Source organism: Bos mutus, chromosome 7 (genome assembly GCF_027580195.1).
Source record: "Bos mutus isolate GX-2022 chromosome 7, NWIPB_WYAK_1.1, whole genome shotgun sequence".
Classification (NCBI taxonomy): Eukaryota; Metazoa; Chordata; class Mammalia; order Artiodactyla; family Bovidae; genus Bos; species Bos mutus.
The window spans coordinates 102451029-102471005 of record NC_091623.1 but is presented as its reverse complement, the minus strand read 5'-3'; the positions used below and the strand labels follow the sequence as shown (position 1 = coordinate 102471005).

Here is a 19977-nt window from a genome sequence, read left to right as displayed (position 1 = left end):
CTCAAATTAAAATAAAGAGGGAGGGGGTATGTGTATATATATAGCCATTTATATATGTTGATATATATACACACAGATAGCTGGTTCACTTCGCTATACAGCAGAAACTAACACAACATTGCAAAGCGATTATACTCCAATAAAAAATAATAAATGAATAAAAGCACCATCAGTGCTTCTCTTATTAGGAAATGTACAGAGCCCTTACTATGTGCCAGGCACTGGGCTAAGTGCTTCACGTGCATCATTGCACTAAATCTCCACACCATGCATTAGGGTGAGTGCAGTTGTCACTCCCACTTTCCTGATGTGGTAACTGAGGCACACAGAGATTAAGCGACTGGCTTAAAATGATACTGTTAATAAGTGGTAGAGCTGGGCTGCTCCAAATTCCAGCACTCTAACTCCAAGCTCTTCATCCCTGCCGTGCTCTCAGAACAGAAACACCCTCACCCTCAATCTAATTCCTCAAGTCTGGCCAGAATAGCTCTTTGAACCTCAAGTCTTGTTAAAGACCTACCTCTGAGCATTGGTGTTCAGTTTATCCAGTGTCACAGCAAGCCAAAATGCTGAGATGATGAAGTCTGCGGTGAAGAGAGGGTTTATTAGCAAGGCAGCCAGGCAAGGTGATAGGATAACAAGTCTCAGAACCACCTCCTGGAAGGCAAGGGGCTCTGGGTGTTTATGGATAAAGAGCAAAGGGCCAGGGCAGTCTGAGGCCTGGGGAGCAAAGGGAGCACAGTGAAATGTGATTGGAAAAAGGTGCAGTAGTCATTGTTCTAACGCAGGTGTTCCTAAGCTACAGGCCTCTGCATGTCCAGAAATGGAGGCACTTTGCACTACCTGAGGGGGGAGTTTTCTGCCCTCTGACATCAAGGTCACCAAGCAGAACTTGGGCATGCTCTGTTGAAGGGCTGGTGGTCCTACCCAGTCTGAACCAGTTCTATTCCCACTAGGCACAGCTGACTCCCCAAGTCCTGGAAAATAACGCAGGCAACTATCTTACTGTTTAGGTTATATGCAGATGCAAGTCTTAAAGTGACCTTGACTAGTGAAGGCAGGGGAAGTGGATTTGACTAATGATTATCCATGGTTTCAGTGCCAGGGTCCAATGAGAGAACATATATACATGTACAGTGATATACGCAGTGATATTATCATGGGTTGTAGGAAAACTGCCCAAGAAAAAGCAGCCAAAATGCTGATGAAACATGCCAATGCTCATTCAGTTCAGTTCAGTTCAGTCGCTCAGTCGTGTCCGACTCTTTGCGATCCCATGAATCACAGCACGTCAGGCCTCCCTGTCTATCACCAACACCTGGAGTTCACCCAGACTCACATCCATCGAGTCAGTGATGCCATCCAGCCATCTCATCCTCTGTCGTCCCCTTCTCCTCTTGCCCCCAATCCCTCCCAGCATCAGAGTCTTTTCCAATGAATCAACTCTTCGCATGAGGTGGCCAAAGTACTGGAGTTTCAGCTTTAGCATCATTCCTTCCAAAGAAATCCCACGGCTGATCTCCTTCAGAATGGACTGGTTGGATCTCCTTGCAGTCCAAGGGACTCTCAAGAGTCTTCTCCAACACCACAGTTCAAAAGCATCAATTCTTCGGCGCTTAGCCTTCTTCACAGTCCAACTCTCACATCCATACATGACCACAGGAAAAACCATAGCCTTGACTGGATAAACCTTTGTTGGCAAAGTAATGTCTCTGCTTTGCAATATGCTATCTAGGTTGGTCATAACTTTCCTTCCAAGGAGTAAGCGTCTTTTAATTTCATGGCTGCAGTCACCATCTGCAGTGATTTTGGAGCCCAAAAAATAAAGTCTGACACTGTTTCCACTGTTTCCCCATCTATTTCCCATGAAGTGATGGGACCAGATGCCATGATCTTCATTTTCTGAATGTTGAGCTTTAAGCCAACTAAACCTTAAGTCTAGTGGATACTACTATCCTGTGAACTTCTCTGGGCTCAGGATGATGTAGTCATCCATTCAGACAGCCAGCCAGTCAGGCATTCATTCATTCAGCATCCATTGAGTACCTATCATATGCTGGGTCCCATGCTAGCAGCAGAAAGAAGAGGGTGATCCCTGTCCCCATAGGCTTTTGATTCTAATTATAGAGATAAAAAATAAACAGATGAAGAAAGAAATGGATGGGAAGCTCAAAAGGCACTGCAGAGACATATTCAGAGGGTGGCTGCCCTTGAGTTGAGACCTGAGGAGTTGGCCACATGAAAAGGGGGCTGGAGAGTGTCCCAGGCAAGAACAAGACAAGACCAATCCCACTTTGGGAAAGAGCTTGAAGTGACCTGAGACATGGTCATTTGCTCATCACATGGTGAGCGGTGGTGGGAATGAAGCTTAAAGGATGGGTTGGATGGCTCATGGGTGCCTCATAGCTTGGATGACCATGTTATTTGAGGTCCAAACTGTGAGGCTCCTGAGAGTGAGAGAGGCACTAAAAACAGTTAATTGGTTATAACTGTTGATTTTCATAACAAATGAAAATCAAGACTGTCCTGGGCTAACCAGGAAGTATGGTCACCCATGATAAGCCTTGGTAATACTTGTAGATTCTAATCAAGGTGCAGTGAGAAGTGATGGAAGGGTTTCCAACAGGGAAGTGACCCTTCTTGTGTCCCAGGAAGCTCATTTTTTAAGTTCCAGAGACAGTCAGTTGAAGGGGGCAAGACTGGTTGAGGGAGACCAATGAGAAGTCATCTAAGCTGGAGGCAGGTGGTGCTGAGACCTTGAGGTGATGGTGAAGATGAACAAGTGGACAGATTTGCAACAGGTTTTGCTTGGAAATTAGTGGGAGTTGGTGGTGGATTGGATATGGGGAGAGAAAGAAAAGAGAAGAATCAGGACCACTCCCAGGTTCCTGACTCCAGTGAAGTCTGATTGGTAGGGCCATTTATGAGTCTGGATAGACTTGGATGGAGAACAGGTTTATGGGATAAAATGAAGGCTCTGTTTAGCATATATTATCTTTCAGGTGTCCATGATATATCTAAGTGAAGGTGTCCAATAAGTAGCTGGAAATGGGAAGCTTTGACTCAGAGAACAGATGTGGGCTAATGTAGAGGGTCTTCAAAGCCAAAAGCATAGGTCAAGAGATCAGCTTCCTGATCTCTGTAAGCCTGGCTCAGAGTATAACTTAGTAACTCAATCACTTTCTTGCATTCGTCCTGTATATCCACTTTTGTTCACTGGGAGGTACTATGTTGCTGCTGCTGCTAAGTCACTTCAGTCGTGTCCAACTCTGTATAGGCCAGCAGATTCTGCTCTGGCTTTACCTGCTGTATGACCTTGAGCATGTTAATTGACCTTTTTGAGACTCAGTTATATCTTTTGTAAAGTAGGACACTTCAGGATACCTGCCTTATCAGACAGATAAACTAAGATCACACATTTAAAGCATGTAAAAGTGACTGGCACACAGTTTGTACTCAGATAATGTCAGTTACATGTTATAATGCAGTGCTTAGTCACTCAGTTATGTCTGATTCTTTGTGACCCCATGAACTGTAGCCCACCAGACTCCACTGTCCATGTGATTCTCCAGGCAAGAATACTGGAGTGGGTTACCATGCCCTCCTCCAGGAGATCTTCCCAACCCAGGGATTGAACCCAGATCTCCTGCACTGCAGGAGGATTCTTTACCATCTGAGCCACCAGGAAAGCTGATATATTATAATACTTAGCAGTAATATTAATTATTACCATTGCTATTGATATCTCATCAGTTACCAATAATTCCCAGAAGCAGGTGTATTATTATACCTTTCTTGCCCACTCAAAGCAAATCCATATGAACAAGATATTACTGTAGGGAAAATTACAAAGATCCTTGCTGACAGCTGTGAAAGTGGTAATGCTACTGAGGAGCAGAAGGAAAGCTTCACCCTTGTCTGCCTAAGTCTGGGCAGAAAGTTATAGAGATGCTTGGTGAAATGTGCAAGGGAAATGCATTTCTAATTTATTCTAATAATCACCTTGCTTAAAACCTTTGGTGGCTTTTCATGTCTCTGACTTAAATCCAATCTCCTGTTCCTCAGCCCATCAGTAACCACCTGGGTTACCTCTCTGCGCACCTCTGGCCCTCAGCCCTGGCCACTCTGGTCCCTTCCTGCTTTTTCAGCATTCCTTCCCACCTGAGGGCCTGACACTTGCTGTTCCCTGTCTGTCACCTCTCCTCCTCACCTCTCTTTTCTCCTGATCACGGCGGAGGGCCTGGTCTGTACTAGGCACTCAATACATATTTGTTGACTGAACTGAAGAAGACATGCCCATCCCCAGCCTGACCCCAGTCACATAGTAAAGAGGAGTAAGAGAACCTGTTGGGCTGACAGTGGCCACAAAGGATGTGCTCTGAAATCGCTAGGAGACATGTGATGACCGTCCTAAGGAAAGAGACAGAATGAGAGAAGTTCAAGGGGAAGGAAGCATGTGGCTGGCGAGGCTTAGGAGGGACTCAGAGAGGTGTCAGATGAGAAGGTGTAGAATTAAGTTTTACTGCCTGGTGTGGGTTGTAAGTCCCTCCACAAAGCCTTTGGTGCTTCCGGAGTGATGATTTTCCTTTTCAAATACGACAGCACACTGAGCTCACCCTGGAGCAGCAGGGAGGCCCCTTAGGGGCCATAGCCACTGTCCTAATTCGTAGCCTGCTTCACCCACAGGTGTCAGACAGTGGCATCCCACCCCTCTCATCTTCCACGTCGGTCAAGGTCCACATCAGGGAGCAGAGCCACTACCCGCCCTCCGCCCTCCCCCTGGAGATCTTCATCACCATCGGGGAGGAGGAGTTCCAGGGTGGCATGGTGGGCAAAATCCATGCCACAGACCGAGACCCACAGGACACGTTGACCTACAGCCTGGCGGGAGAGGAGAGCGTGGGCCAGCGCTTCTCAGTGGGGGCGACCGATGGCAAGATCATCGCCTCCCACACGCTGCCTCGGGGCCGATACACTTTCAACGTCACAGTCAGTGATGGAACCTTCTCCACCATGGCTGGCGTCCACGTCCATGTGTGGCACATGGGGCCAGAGGCTCTGCAGCAGACCATGTGGATGGGCTTCCACCAGCTCACTCCAGAGGAGCTGGTGAGTGACCACTGGAGGAACCTGCAGAGGTTCCTTAGCAACTGGCTGGACATCAAACGAGCCAACATCCACCTGGCCAGCCTTCAGCCAGCAGAGGCCACGGCTGGTGTGGATGTGCTCCTGGTCTTCGAAGGGCACTTGGGGGCTTTCTCCAAGCTCCAGGAACTGGCATCCACCATCGCTCGCTCAGCCAAGGAGATGGAGCACTCAGTGGGAATTCAGATGAGGTCAGCCATGCCCGTGGTGCCCTGCCAGGGGCCAAGCTGCCAGGGACAAATCTGCCAAGAGACCGTGCACCTGGATCCCAGGGTTGGGCCCACATACAGCACAGCCCGGCTCAGCATCCTGACCCCAAGGCACCGCCTGGAGAAGAACTGCTCCTGTAAAGGTGAGAAATGGGCCTTCCCCAGGACACCCAGCACTGCTGGGCCTGGCCAGCCCAACTCCAGGGCTGGAGATCCCAACACAGGGCTCTCAGTTTAGTTAGAGGGATGTTTTCACAGGATTAAGGGCCATGGACCACCACGAGACAGGTATGGCCTCACAAAATCTCATCATGGAATAGCACCCTAGTTCTGGTCACTTTTTTAAATTTTGAAAATAATAATAAGAATACAAGAGACAGTTCAGATAACAGCTAAAAGCATAGAGTCTAGCATCAAGTTGCCTGGGTTCCAATCCTAGCTATGCCACTTGTGAGCCACGTGACCCAGGGAAAATTAATTAACCTCTCTGTCCCTTTGTGCTATTGTAGGGATTAAGAATTAAATATTAAGGGCTTGCTTAGAAAAGTGCCTGACATATAGAAGGTGGTCAATTAACCTGAGTCAGTAACGCTACTACTATTATTACTACAGTCTGATGGGTTTAACCTTAGCATTCAGAATAGGCAGCTCAGGTTCAAATCTGAGCTTCTATCATTTACTAGCTGTGTACCCTTGAGTGGATTATTAAAACTCTCTTTCTCCTCCTTTTGACCTGAGTTCCCTCTCTTCAACACTTCTCTTCCCCTCCTCTCAATCCCCCTCCCCCCAAATCAACCCTCTTCCCTAGGAATCTGGAGCCCTGACAACTGATAATCTTATTCACAATGAGGTTTTAACGATTTAATAAGTGAACTCACTTCTGGGGAGGGTGGATTTAAAAAACAAAATCTGGGGAGGGCATTGCTTAATATAACACAGCATTTCTCAAAGGGGTTTCCACAGAATGCCATGTCCAAGGGCTAATGGTAGGTGGTCCACATTAAAGGGTCCCATGGTCAAATAAGCTTGAAAAACTCAAGTTTAGGTGAAGTTTCAGACCCCTCACTATGCAACAGTGCATTAGCAATTGCTATGGGGGATGGGATATGCAGGACCTTATGGAAGTTTTAGCCACATTATTTGTCACTATTTTCTTTCCTCTTGACTTCTTAACAGCATATCATGTGGGATGCACTTATTCAAATGATTACACTCCTAATGATAAAGGAGATATCTTGAGGCAAAAAGCCTTTGTGGTGTTCCTGAAATCACACATATATGCAAGATCCTCTCCAACTTGGCCTCCTTCTTCCCCAAGTGATGTCAGAATCATCATGGAAACTATGGAGGATTTTGGTATCAACCAACATACTTGGTTGATATTTCTGGCTCAATGCATGTTTCCTTCATGGTTTTAGCTCATAGTTTCTGACCCAGGCTGGAACCCAAGGCAAGGGGCCTGGGGCCAAAGAAAGGTGTGCAGGGTGATGGCCCCTGTCTAACAGTGTGCCCCTGGACAAGTTACTCCACACCCTTGTTTCTTCACCTGTAAAATGTGAGCAATGACTTTGCTTGCCACCCAAGAGTTGAGTGAGACAAAGTCGGTTCCAGTGTTCCATGGTGACCACTTGGTACCGGGGTCCAGCCCCAGTTGGATCCAGGGATATCCTCAGGAGGACGGCATTGGTGAAAGAATAGCAAAGCAGAGAGACAGAGGCTTGACCTGACTGGTTTACGTGGGAAACCAATAAAGTTCGTGACACCGAACTTGCTCTGACCACGGAGGCCACAGGCGCCCTCTCGAATAGCTGAAGGTACCCCACCTTAGGCACCTTCTCGAGTGGGTCTTAGAAGCCCAGGCAAGTAAGTGGTCTCAGAGAGCCCCCACGCTCCAAATCAGTCATCCTGAAGGAAGAACAGAGAAGAAAAGGAGAGAAAAGGAAACAAGAAAGAACGACATGGGGAGACCAAGCTTTGGTGAGCAAGGCCCATAGCTTTATTTTCAAAGAGAGCTTATATACCTTAAGTTGTGCGTAGAGGATAATAGGGGGTGTAAAACCATGCAAAGTCAGCAGTCTTTGATCCTTATCGAGACCAGGCTTTCTTTTCTGCAAACTTATCATATACAAATGCTTTAGGTGATTTACATCATCTTCTGGCCAGAAGGCCTATTAACATTTTATGACTCTTTGTTCTGATAAAAGTTAGTTAACCAGAAAACATGTTTTTTCTAAGAGTAATTATTTTAAAGTTTGGCGCCATCCTTCAAAAGTGTTAGATAAAGTTGCATTTCTACAGGGCAAAGGTGCAGTGGGCTTACAACAAGGAAAGAATTTATTACCTTAAGGGTCTAAAGTTGTTAACACCAAGGCCACTACTTATTTTTTTCTATATACCAACTATATTAATTAATATACTCCCAAGGACACAATACAGGGGATGTGGAAACTTGGCAGCAAGCATTAGCTCAACAATGAAATCTTCTACTAGTTCTATTCTAACAATTTCTAACTCCCCGAGAGGTTCTATACTATTTGAATATCTTAAGCTTCCCGTACCTCTCGCTGTTGGGAGGCTGTAAACAATCGTATGCGTAGCTGTAGGAGTCCGGGTATACCTGTCAGGCAAGTTAGAGAGCCATCTGAGGGGTTTGGATTGAAACACTCCTAATATGCCCAGGAGGCTAATTAACTAGAGCTCTAAGTTGATTTCCTTCAGAGAAAGGTGATCAGGGATAGCCCCCCATTAATGTCAGAGGAGTTGGTGAAAGTCGTAGAGTAGTAAAACAGACAGATTCTGGTTTTGGGGTAGATGCTCAAGCAGATCCAGGGGCCCCTCGAGTCCTGACTTGCCTTTGCATATTAGGCCTCTCCGCATGACCTTTGTCATGGGTGGGAACTCCCGTGCTGGGTCCCGGCATCTCCCCCATTTTTATTTCTTAAGAAACCCGTATGCAATTCAGTCTCGAGCTTCTGAATGCTCTGTCGGAAAATTCTGACAATACAAGGAAGAATGAATATGATAAGCAGAATTATAGCGGCCACAGCAGCATAGTTAAAAATAGCAGACAGAAAGTACTTTCCTGAAACAAAGTTAGAGATTGTATGGAAGAAGTCACTTGCTACTCCTGAGGCAGTAAAATCTAAGTGAGAGCGTTCTATGGTTGTTATTTGACTGTGAAGTTTCCTTAAATCTAAACTAATGTCGGAGCTGTTCCAGACACCTAAAATATGATTTTTAATTTTTTGCCAGTCATAATCTGTCTCATTTACTTTCAGGGGTGTTACACAAATCCACCGATAGTCGGCATGACAGGACAGTGCCAATCTCACTTTTAAAGCCTGCAATTCATTTCCAATATGCAATATTGCTTCCTCTAGGGCATCTATCCTCATCTCCAGCTTCCTGAATATAGCTTCCTCTGTTGCCAATGCTAAAGAAACATTTTTGGACATAGCATCAACATATTGAGCAGTGTGTACTTGTTCAGTCAATGAAACTGCTGCCATATAAACAGAAGTAATTCCAGTTATTAAAGTTGCTATTCCCAGTAAAAGTAAGCCCGCTAACCGTCGTGATCGCATTAAATCCCGCACTTGTTGTATTACAGCAAGACCATAGTTATCATACCAATGTGTAGTTATAGTTACAGGCACCATAAGATAGGGTGGGCGTTGCAACACCACAAAAGAGCAAACATTATATTGAGGGGCCAAACAAGATGAGAGCATACATTGTTCACAAGTTACTATATTAGGTCCACCTGAATAATTCATGTGTATATTAAGTCTCTTGGAATCATTAGTGAAGAGAAAAACATAAGGCGAGGGTAGACAAGCTAAAATAGAATAAGTAGAAATATTTTCTGGCCGGGTTAAGGTAATAGGGGCAGTAGCGGTAAGGGCCTTCCAAATTTCTGGTTGCCAATAAGTTCTGCCCTTAGCCGTATAAGACAGCATAGGAGGAACAAATTGATTACGATGCCATCTAGTGGCGCGTAATGGCCAAGGAACTGAATATTCTTTCCAATTGTCAAATCTCCCTTTAAATGCATCATCAATCATTGGATCCTGACCTGGATCCGGGTTGCTCCAGTCCTGAATGGTATAATTTCCTCCTGGTATTCTGTAGTCAATTCTAGAATTATAAGTACAAGATTTCCAAATCGGATATCCTGAATGACCATCTATAGTTTTCCATATGGTATCTGAAGGGGCGGCATTATGACAATTTGGATATTTTGGTGGAGATTTAAAACGCAGGGATTTATAGGGGTCAAGGATCCCAGGCATACGAGCCAGTAATACCCAAACTGACCGATATCTTAAGGATGGAGAATCTGTTATAATTGCTTTTTCAGAGGCTCCAATACATCCTTCTTTGGTAGGAGTAATATAGCTTCCTGTATGATCAAAAGGGAAGTTAAAACAAACAGGGAGATCATCTGTTAATCCCCTAAAGGTATAATTGAAATTAATAGGGTATTCCTCCTCTGTATAGAAAGTATAATGTCCTCCCAATAAATGAGGCTGGTTTGTGTGGACCCGTATAGGGGCATTGTTCCAAGTAACTACTTGGAAGGTTGGAGGATCTGGGAAGTATGCCCAATACTTTTCTGGAGCGGGAGAGGAGGCGCTTACCTGGCAAGATAGTAAGGCAAGCATAGCAATAAACACTCTCTCCGGAGAGACTGGAGAGCCCTGCAGGGAAGCTATCCCTTGTGCCTGGTGACAAAGCGTCTTAATCTGTCCCCAGGTAGGTATAGAGGCTTGTTGAGTGGCCCGCGTAGGACATCCCGGTGATTTCCTGCGGGGTAAAGAATTAGGGAGAACAATATCTCTTATACAGAGTTGTGACATCTGTCTGGTGGGTGGTTCCTCTTCCTGTTCATCCAGGATCTCTGGTGTCATTCGTCTAGAGATCAGCTGGGCTTCCCGTGTTGGCGGAGGGAGTGGAGGTAGAGGAGGTCCCTTCCTTTTTTGTGGTCGTGGCAGTGGAGGGACCAGATGCCTGGGGGGCTGTGACATGACGAATCAGTCTGTCTGGGATCCAAATTGCATCCTGTGGGAAAACACAAGCATATCCTCGGCCGCTAGTTAATAATGGGTTGGGACCCCTCCATTGTCCAGAGAGGAGATCCTTCCACTTCACCAACAGCTTTTTATTTTGTTCCGGACACCAATGAAGCATTGCAGTGGCTCCAGATGAATCAACATTCAGGTTATTTATTACAAAGAGAGCATGCTGCAGGATCTGATGGGGGGAACTATATTTAAATTCCCCTTCCTGTAATTTTTGAATTTGTATTTTTAATGTTTGACGTGCCCTTTCTACTATAGCTTGTCCTTGTGGATTATAGGGGATGCCTGTATTATGTTTTATATAAAACTTTATACAAAAATCCTGGAAAGGCTTAAAGTATAAGTAGGGGCATTATCAGTTTTTAAAGCCTTTGGCAGACCTAAATATGAAAAACAAGTAAAGAGATGTTGCACTACATCCTTATAGGCCTCTCCAGTACGAGCAGTTGCAATAATGACATGAGAAAAAGTATCTACAGTTACATGAACAAAAGACAATTTTCCAAATGAAGAGACATGAATTATATCCATCTGCCAGAGTACATTAGGTCTGAGACCACGAGGGTTAACTCCCATAGGTAAATTATTTACAGTAGTGGGACAATGTGAACAGGAGTGAACAATCTCTCGTGCAGATTCACGGGGAATCTGAAATTGATAATCTTAAGGCATTAGCATTTTGATGATGGAGTGAGTGAGGGGCTCGAGGCTCTTCAAAGGCAGGAGCCACTGTAACTTTAGTTAGTGAATCTGCCAAGTCATTTAAGGCATTCAAAGGTCCAGGCAATCCAGAATGAGCTTGCACGTAGCCAATAAAATATGATCTCGGTTTCGTTCCCAAATTTGCTGCTGTAGTTTAGTTAACAAGTGAAATATAGCAGTTTTGTTCTCTGGCAGAACCGCAGTCTCAATGTGTGGAAACAGCCTGACCACATACTGAGAGTCAGAGTAAAGGTTAAATTCCTCCTCTGCAAACATAACAAAAGCCTCTATAACAGCTGTGAGTTCAGCTCTTTGAGCTGAAGTTTCTTGTGTTTGCAAAACCTTATGCTGATCTCTTGTAACTATAGAAGCTCTGCCATTAGCTGACCCGTTAGTAAAGGCCATTTGAGTGCCTGGATTGGGGGAGTGTTTGCACCTAACAGGGAAAATAACTGCATGTTTAGATATAAAGTTTAGCAAAACATGTGAAGGTAAATGATGCAGAATTTGACCAAAATAATTTCCTATAGCAATCTGCCAATTTTCATCAAACATTAGAAGAGCATCAAGCTGTTCTTTATTATATGGAATTACAATTTCTGATGGCTCTTTACCAAATAACTCAATGCTCCACTTTCTCCCCTTTAATATTAAAGTAGCCACTAAACCCGGATAAGAAGCCACTACCTTTTTAGCTTGAGCGGGAAGATGGACCCACTCTAGGGGGCCGTTTGGCCATAAAACTCCCATAGGTGCAGTTGGGGTAGCCAGGCAAAGGAATTGCCAGGAGGCTGCTAATTCAATTCTTTTTACATAGCTATCAGATAAAGCCTTTTCTACTTTGTCTAGGGCTTCCTGAGCCTCAATAGTTAATTGCCTTTTTGAAGTTGGATCAGGATCACCAGGCAGAATGTTAAAAAGAGGCTTTAGCTCAGCAGTGGTTAATTTTAAATAGGGCCTTATCCAATTAATAACACCTAAAAGTTTCTGATAATCATTTAAAGTAACAAGATGGACTTTTCTCAATTGTAAAGGGGCATGAGTCACTGTTTCAGAATTTATAACCCTTCCTAAATAAGTTATAGGTAGATTGGTTTGAATTTTCTCTGGGGCAATTTTTAAGCCTCTAGCTGACAGTGCCTGAGTCAAATCTTGGAGAGCAGTTTGCAAATGAGCTCTATCTGGATGAGCTATTAAAATACCATCCATGTAATGAATCATATATACTTGTTCATATTTAGCCCTAATATCTTCTATAGTGGCATTGACTAATTTTTGACATAGGGTAGGGCTATTTTTCATTCCCTGGGGTAACACTTTTCCATTGAAACCTTAAATAAGGCTGTTTAAAATTTTCTGATGGCAGACTAAAGGCAAATTGCTTTTTATCTTCAGCACTTATGGGAATGGTGAAAAAACAGTCTTGTAAATCAATTACAATAATATTATATCCCTCTGGAACAGCTACTAGGGAAGGGAACCCAGGTTGTAAGGCCCCCATGTCTTCCATAGTGGCATTAATAGCTCTTAGATCTTGTAAAAGTCGCTATTTGCTAGATTTTTTCTTAATGACAAAAATAGGAGTGTTCCAGGGGCTATTGGAGGGTTCAATATGTCCCAATTGCAGTTGTTCAGAGATTAACATCTTAGCTGCCAGTAATTTTTCTTTAGGCAGAGGCCATTGTTCTACCCACACTGGGTCTTGAGATTTCCATGTAATGGGGTCGGCAGCAAAAACAATGGCCTCCATTATAAATTTGGATACCCCAATCCTGTATGTTGCTGTCGAGGGGTTGGGCAGATCGGCTCAATTATTCCTTCCTGTTGTTTACATAGTCCTTTTGATGGATCATAGCCCATATCGAGCATTTGGGAGGTCACTTTTTCATCAGGACTAAAAAGTAGCACTTCCATTTGAGACAGCACATCCCTCCCCCATAGAGTAAAGGGGAGTGAAGTAACTACATGGGGTTGAAAAGTTCCACAGGTATCCTCAAACCGCCAGTCTAACATTTTTGCACTCTTAACTACTGTGGTGGCTCTCCCTATTCCCACCAAGTTGTTTTCAGTCGTGTGTGTTGGCCAGGAACTGGGCCAGTCTTTCCCAGAAATGCAGGAAACATCTGCTCCTGTATCTAACAGCCCCACAATAGACTTGCCAGTAACCAAGATAGTTTTCATAGGGCATTTCTGAGTAATCTCTGTCACCCAAAAGACCATATCACTGGATGTGAATCCTCTCTCTTGTCTCTCACTCTGAGTAACTGTGCCCTACAGCAGTGTGATAAGGCAAAAGTAAAAGTTGAGCTATTCTCTGTCCTTTATGAATTTGTATAGTTTTAATTGGGGGTGAATCATAATCTGAATTTCTCCTGTGTAATCTGAATCAATCACTCCAGAAACAATTATGAGTCCTTGCATGGCTAAGGAACTTCTGCCCAGTATAATTCCTACCAAACCTGTCGGTAATGGGCCTTTAACCCCTGTAGGGATTTTTATAGTAGGACTATCTGGTGTTAATATTGTTGAGGTGGTGGAACGGAGGTCCAGCCCTGCGCTGCCTGGGGTTGCTCTAATGAGCTCTGTGATGGGATGAAGGGTATGAATGGGTTCAAAGATGTTGCCCCAATTGCTGTCAGGGCCTGAGGCTGGCCCCTCAACCCGTTTCCCGACTGCTGGTCAGGAACTAGCAAGGTTCCATTTTTATGGAATTTTGATCTACAGTCTTTTACCCAGTGATATCCCTTCTGACAACGAGGACAAGGAGTCTTAGGGAGATTAGGAGTCATAGCCGTGGAGGCAGGATTCGGCAGATAAGAGTTAGCTGTTCTTTGGGGGCAGGCGCGCGTAAAGTGCCCCTCCTGGCCGCAAGAAAAGCAGGCTTTGGACAAGTCAGCATTCCGGCCTTGATTACTGAAATGACTCTTTGGCGGGTTATTCTTGTTTGTAAAAAAGGATTGAACTGTCTGTTGATAAGAATTTCCCTTTATGGCCACAGCTATAGCAACGCCCTGCATCATTGCAGGTCCTACATGTGCACATTGCCTGATGTAATCTCCTACTTCCCCAGATTTTTTTTATAGGACGTAGGATAGCCTGGCAGGTAGAATTAGCATTTTCAAATGCTAGTTGTTTTATCAGTATTTCAGATGCCTCAGTACTAGAAATTACTCTGTTGATTCCCTCTATAAGTTGTGATACAAAGTCCTCATATGGCTCTTCTGGCCTTTGTTTAATGTTTGAAAAGGAAGAGGTTGATTCCTTTTCTTGAGGCAATAATCACCAGGCCCCAAGGGCGCAGGATGATACCTGTTCTAAAGTTTCTTTGCCTAGATCCATCTGATCCCCAAATGTTGCATAATCAATTCCTACCAACTTTTCTTTTACAATGTTGTTTCTTCCCTGTTTGAGGTTAGTGCTAGCCTGCTTTTGGGCAACATCCTCATATTCAGCTTTCCAAAGTATAAATTGCCCTCCAGATAAACAAGCCTTAACAATTGTTTTCCAATCATGAGGTGTCAGCCATCTAACCGCCAAGGCGTCTAATAATGTTAAAGTGTACGGGGCTGTAGCCCCATATAAGGCATAAGCCCGTTTGAGTTTTTTAATTAATTTCATTGGAAGAGGTTCCCAGAAAGGGACCTCTTCCCCCTTTTCTGAAACACTACTGGAAAACAAGCCTCAAGGTGGGGATCAAATTCATCCTCGGGGCTAGAGAGGACCCTTCTCTGGGGAAGTTCTAGTGGAGGCCCCTCACCCCTATAGGGAGGAGGGGGCAAGCGGGGACTGAGGCATTCCCTGTTTTTCCTCTCCTGCTCTGGGGATCCTCTGCCTGTTTGATATTTAAATCTTATGGATGGTCTGATTGGGGATGTTTCCCCTCAGACTCATAGGAGCGGATGGTATGATTGAAGATATTTCCGTCAAGCTCCTAGGAGCGGATGGTCTGATTGGAGATGTTTCTCTTAGACTTTTAAGGAGCGTCTTTAGCTAAAAAAGACCAATCCTCATCAGAATGGTATCAAGCTGCCATTTCCTCTAAATCTTCCTCATCCTGAGGGGAGAGCTGATCTTTCTTCTCATCCCTATCTTTTATTTACCCATCAGCAGTCATAGCAGCTAGCCATTCGTTTAGCTGCTGATAGCTAGGTATAGCTTCCTTTTCTTCACTTTCCTCTCATACATGCACCTTTTTTTCCTCACTTTCCTCTTTAACGTGAACCTTTCAGAATCAGGAGCAGGGTCTAAAGCATCTCTAATTATATTACATAAGGAAAAGGCATCAGAGGGCACCTTTTCCGGACCATGTTGACTATAACAAGTTTTTATCTGTTTACCTACCTTTTCCCAGAATCTAAGTTAACAGTGCCCTTTTCTGGAAACCAAGGACACTGCTCTTGTACAAAAGTGAAAAAGGATTGAACATTAGCTTTCTTGACTTTTATTCCTTTTTTTGCTTAACAATTGCAAAATTACTCCTATAAAAAGTTGTCATTCTTTTAATTCACTGTTACCCATGTCAGAAAATTTTTATCTTGTCTTAAATTGCAAGATTCAACACTTCAACACTGAAATCTTGTCTTATATTGCAAGATTCAACACTTCAACACTTCCCACTCCTACTCACCCTACCTATCTTATGCAGGGGTCTGCGACACCCTGAGTGGGGTTCTAGCCATCCGAAAACTGCACAATGGGGGAGACCTACCTTTGGATAGCCTGTTCCGGGCGCCACTTACCAGGGTCCAGCCCCGGTTGGATCCAGGGATATCCTCTGGAGGACGGCGTTGGCGAAAGGATAGCAAAGCGGAGAGACAGAGGCTTGACCTGACTGGTTTATGTGGGAAACCAATAAAGTTCGTGACACCGAACTTGCTCTGACCACGGAGGCCACAGGCGCCCTCTCGAATAGCTGAAGGTACCCCACCTTAGGCACCTTCTCGAGTGGGTCTTAGAAGCCCAGGCAAGTAAGTGGTCTCACAGAGCCCCCCGCTCCAAATCAGTCATCCTGAAGGAAGAACAGAGAAGAAAAGGAGAGAAAAGGAAACAAGAAAGAATGACATGGGGAGACCAAGCTTCGGTGAGCAAGGCCCGTAGCTTTATTTTCAAAGAGAGCTTATATACCTTAAGTTGTGCGTAGAGGATAATAGGGTGTAAAACCATGCAAAGTCAGCAGTCTTTGATCCTTATCGAGACCAGGCTTTCTTTTCTGCAAACTTATCATATACAAATGCTTTAGGTGATTTACATCATCTTCTGGCCAGAAGGCCTATTAACATTTTATGACTCTTTGTTCCGATAAAAGTTAGTTAACCAGAAAACATGTTTTTTCTAAGAGTAATTGTTTTAAAGTTTGGCGCCATCCTTCAAAAGTGTTAGATAAAGTTGCATTTCTACAGGGCAAAGGTGCAGTGGGCTTACAACAAGGAAAGAATTTATTACCTTAAGGGTCTAAAGTTGTTAACACCAAGGCCACTACTTATTTTTTCTATATACCAACTATATTAATTAATATACTCCCAAGGACACAATACAGGGGATGTGGAAACTTGGCAGCAAGCATTAGCTCAACAATGAAATCTTCTACTAGTTCTATTCTAACAATTTCTAACTCCCCGAGAGGTTCTATACTATTTGAATATCTTAAGCTTCCCGTACCTCTCGCTGTTGGGAGGCTGTAAACAATCGTATGCGTAGCTGTAGGAGTCTGGGTATACCTGTCAGGCAAGTTAGAGAGCCATCTGAGGGGTTTGGATTGAAACACTCCTAATATGCCCAGGAGGCTAATTAACTAGAGCTCTAAGTTGATTTCCTTCAGAGAAAGGTGATCAGGGATAGCCCCTCGTTAATGTCAGAGGAGTTGGTGAAAGTCATAGAGTAGTAAAACAGACAGATTCTGGTTTTGGGGTAGATGCTCAAGCAGATCCAGGGGCCCCTCGAGTCCTGACTCGCCTTTGCATATCAGGCCTCTCCGCATGACCTTTGTCAAGGGTGGGAACTCCCGTGCTGGCTCCCGGCAACTTGGTGTGGAGGTGACACCTTTGGTTGCTTTCACAGGTACTGCCGTGAGGTTCAGCGGTCAGAGTTTCGGGCGGTACCGTCTCCCGGAATTTCAGAACGGGCACATACACTTCCGCCTGAAAACACTCCAGTCACAGGCAATTCTCCTGTTCAGCAATAAGACAGTGCGTCTCTCCCTGAAGGTAAGGAACTGCCACCCTGAGAGATTTCCTGGGGGCATGCCAGGCTGGGGAGGTGGGGCAGTATGGGCGTGGCCAAGAAGGCAAACTTCTGCAAAGAAACCCTGCGTGGTTTACCATGAGCCTGGGTGTGACTCTCGAAGGTCAGAACACGAGACTTTCTAGTTACAATGGCCAAAACCCACCCCACTTGGGGATGCATCATGTCCTAGTACAACAGAGGTTGGGCTGTTCTGTGGGATGATAGAGAGCCTCTGAAGATAGAAAGAGAGATGCATGAGGCCACCTAGACCTGGCTGATGCTTTTATCACTTTTGCTGAGTAACAGACCCATGTTCCCCAAGATGGATTGGACCTGGGGGGCACTCAAGATGACAAAATCAGCATTAAGGTACATGGAATCATATGGAGGAAAATGAATTTCCTTTCTAAGGGTCTTTCAGTCCTTCTGATTATATCTGTAGAAAGTCTCAGAGTATCTGTCTGATTTTAACACCTCCATCACACATGTCCATCTCCCAAAGAGAAAGGAGACTTTGGCAGCTAGTTCGTGCTAAGTTGCTTCAGTTGTGTCTGACTCTTTGCAACCCTATAGACTGTAGCCCAGCAGGCTCTGCTGTCCACGGGACTCTCCAGGCAAAATACTAGAGTGGGTTGCCATGTCCTCTTCCAGGGAATCTTCCCTACCCAGGGATCGAACCCACTTCTCTTATGTCTCATGCATTGGCAGGCGGGTTCTTTACCTCTGCACCATCTGGGAAGCCCCATTTAGAATGTCTTAAATATTTATTTATTTTTACTGCACTGGGTCATCACTGATGCGCACATGCTTTCTCTAGTCGCAGCAAGTGGAAGCTATTATCTGGTTGTGGTGCTTGGGCTTCGCATTGTGGTGGCTTCTTGTGTTGCAGAGCATGGGCTCTAAGAACAGGGGTCAGTAGTTGTGTTGCTCTGCGGTGTGTGGGATCTTCCCACAGCGGGGATCTGTGTCCCTTGCACTGCAAGGCGGATTCTTCACCACTAGACCACCAGGGAAGCCCTAGTTGGAACTGAATTCATTTAGCAAATATTTATCAAGCATTACTATGCAACAGGCACTCTTCCAGGTGCTTGGGTCTTATCGGTGAAAAATATTAAAAAAAAAAAAAAACCCTCTTAGAGTTTTCATCCTATGGTGAGAAACTGACAGTAAACCTAGTAAATCATAAAATTACAGAATTTGTCTAAATGTGATAAGTGTTTGGGGTTAAAAGAAAAGAAAGGTTAAGGGGGAAAAGGAATGTGGGAAGTTACAATTTTAAATAAGGTGGTTAGGGAAGGTTTCATTGAGGGTCTAGTTATGTAGACCTCTGGGGGAACAGCATTCTAGGTAAAGGGAACAGTCATTGGTAGGAGATTGCTTGGCATGTTTAAAAACAGCTCAGATGTCAATATGGCTTGAGTGAAGTGAGCAGGGGAACAGTAGTAGCACAAGTTGAGGTCTGATACATAATCAGATGAGATGAGATCATATCTATAAAAAGTTCTCATGCTATTTAAGAACATTGGGTTTTATTCTGAGTAATGTAGGGGATGTTAAAGGTTTTGAGCAAAGAATTAAGATGTTTTGACATATGTGAAAAGGGTCCTCATGGCTACTGTGCTGAGAATAGACTTTAGAGGCACAAGGATGGAAGTGGAAAGACCCAGCCCAAAGGAAGTAATTCTGGTGAGAGATGATGGCAGTTTAGACCAGGGGAATGACAGTGGAACTGGGAAAAAAAAGAGTTCAGATGCTGGAGATATTTTGAAGGCAAAGACAGCAGGACCCCGGAGGAGCTGAATGAGGGCTAGGAGAGAAAACAAGGAGTAAGACGTTGACCTGGAGCAACCTGAAGGAATGGAGTTGCTGCCAACAGACCTAGCCAAGGATATGGATAGAGTAGACTGGGGAAGTGGAGGTGACCAGGAGTTCCATTTTGGACACATGAGCTTGAGATAACTATCAGACCTACTAGTGGAGCTGGACAAACAAAATCTAATGAGAAAGTTCTGGGCTGGAGGTGAAGATCCGAGATTCTTCAACATATATGTAGTATTGACAACCATGAAACTGGGGAGATCACCAAGGATTGCAGGTTAAAAATAGGGTACATCAAGGATTTATCCTTGAGATACTCCATTACTGAGAAGGCAAGAGAAGAGGAGAATCCAATAAAGGAGAATGAAAAGATGCAATTGGCGATGGTGAAGGAAAATGAACAGAGTATTGTATCTGGGAAGCCAGATAAAGGGTTTGTATTAATAAGGAAACAGTGGGGCTTCCCTGGTGGCTCAGTGGTAAAGAATCCATGCAGGAGACATGGGTTCAATCCCTGGTCTGGGGAAATCCCACATGCCTCAGAGCAACGAAGCCCAAGCACCACAACTATTGAGCCAATGTAGAGCCTGGGAGCCTCAACTACTCAACCCATGTGTCACAATTACTGAAGCCCACATGCCCTAGAGCCCAGTACTATGCAACAAGAGAAGTCACTGCAATGAGAAGCCCAACTATGGAAACCATGTATCACAACTACTGAAGCCCGCATGCCCTAGAGCCCAGTGCTATGCAACAAGAGAAGTCACTGCAATGAGAAGCCCAACTACGGAAACCATGTG

The 19977-nt window shown here is 44.6% G+C and overlaps 1 protein-coding gene across 1 annotated transcript in view; it reads left to right on the top strand.

Annotated features, from left to right (window-relative positions):
- Positions 1-19977, top strand: part of FAT2 (FAT atypical cadherin 2) — a 75802-nt gene that overhangs the window by 44061 nt on the left and 11764 nt on the right. The window contains exons 19-20 of the mRNA XM_070374758.1: positions 4687-5497; positions 17195-17340. Coding sequence (XP_070230859.1) covers positions 4687-5497; positions 17195-17340 — 957 coding nt within the window. The remainder of the gene's footprint in view (positions 1-4686; positions 5498-17194; positions 17341-19977) is intronic.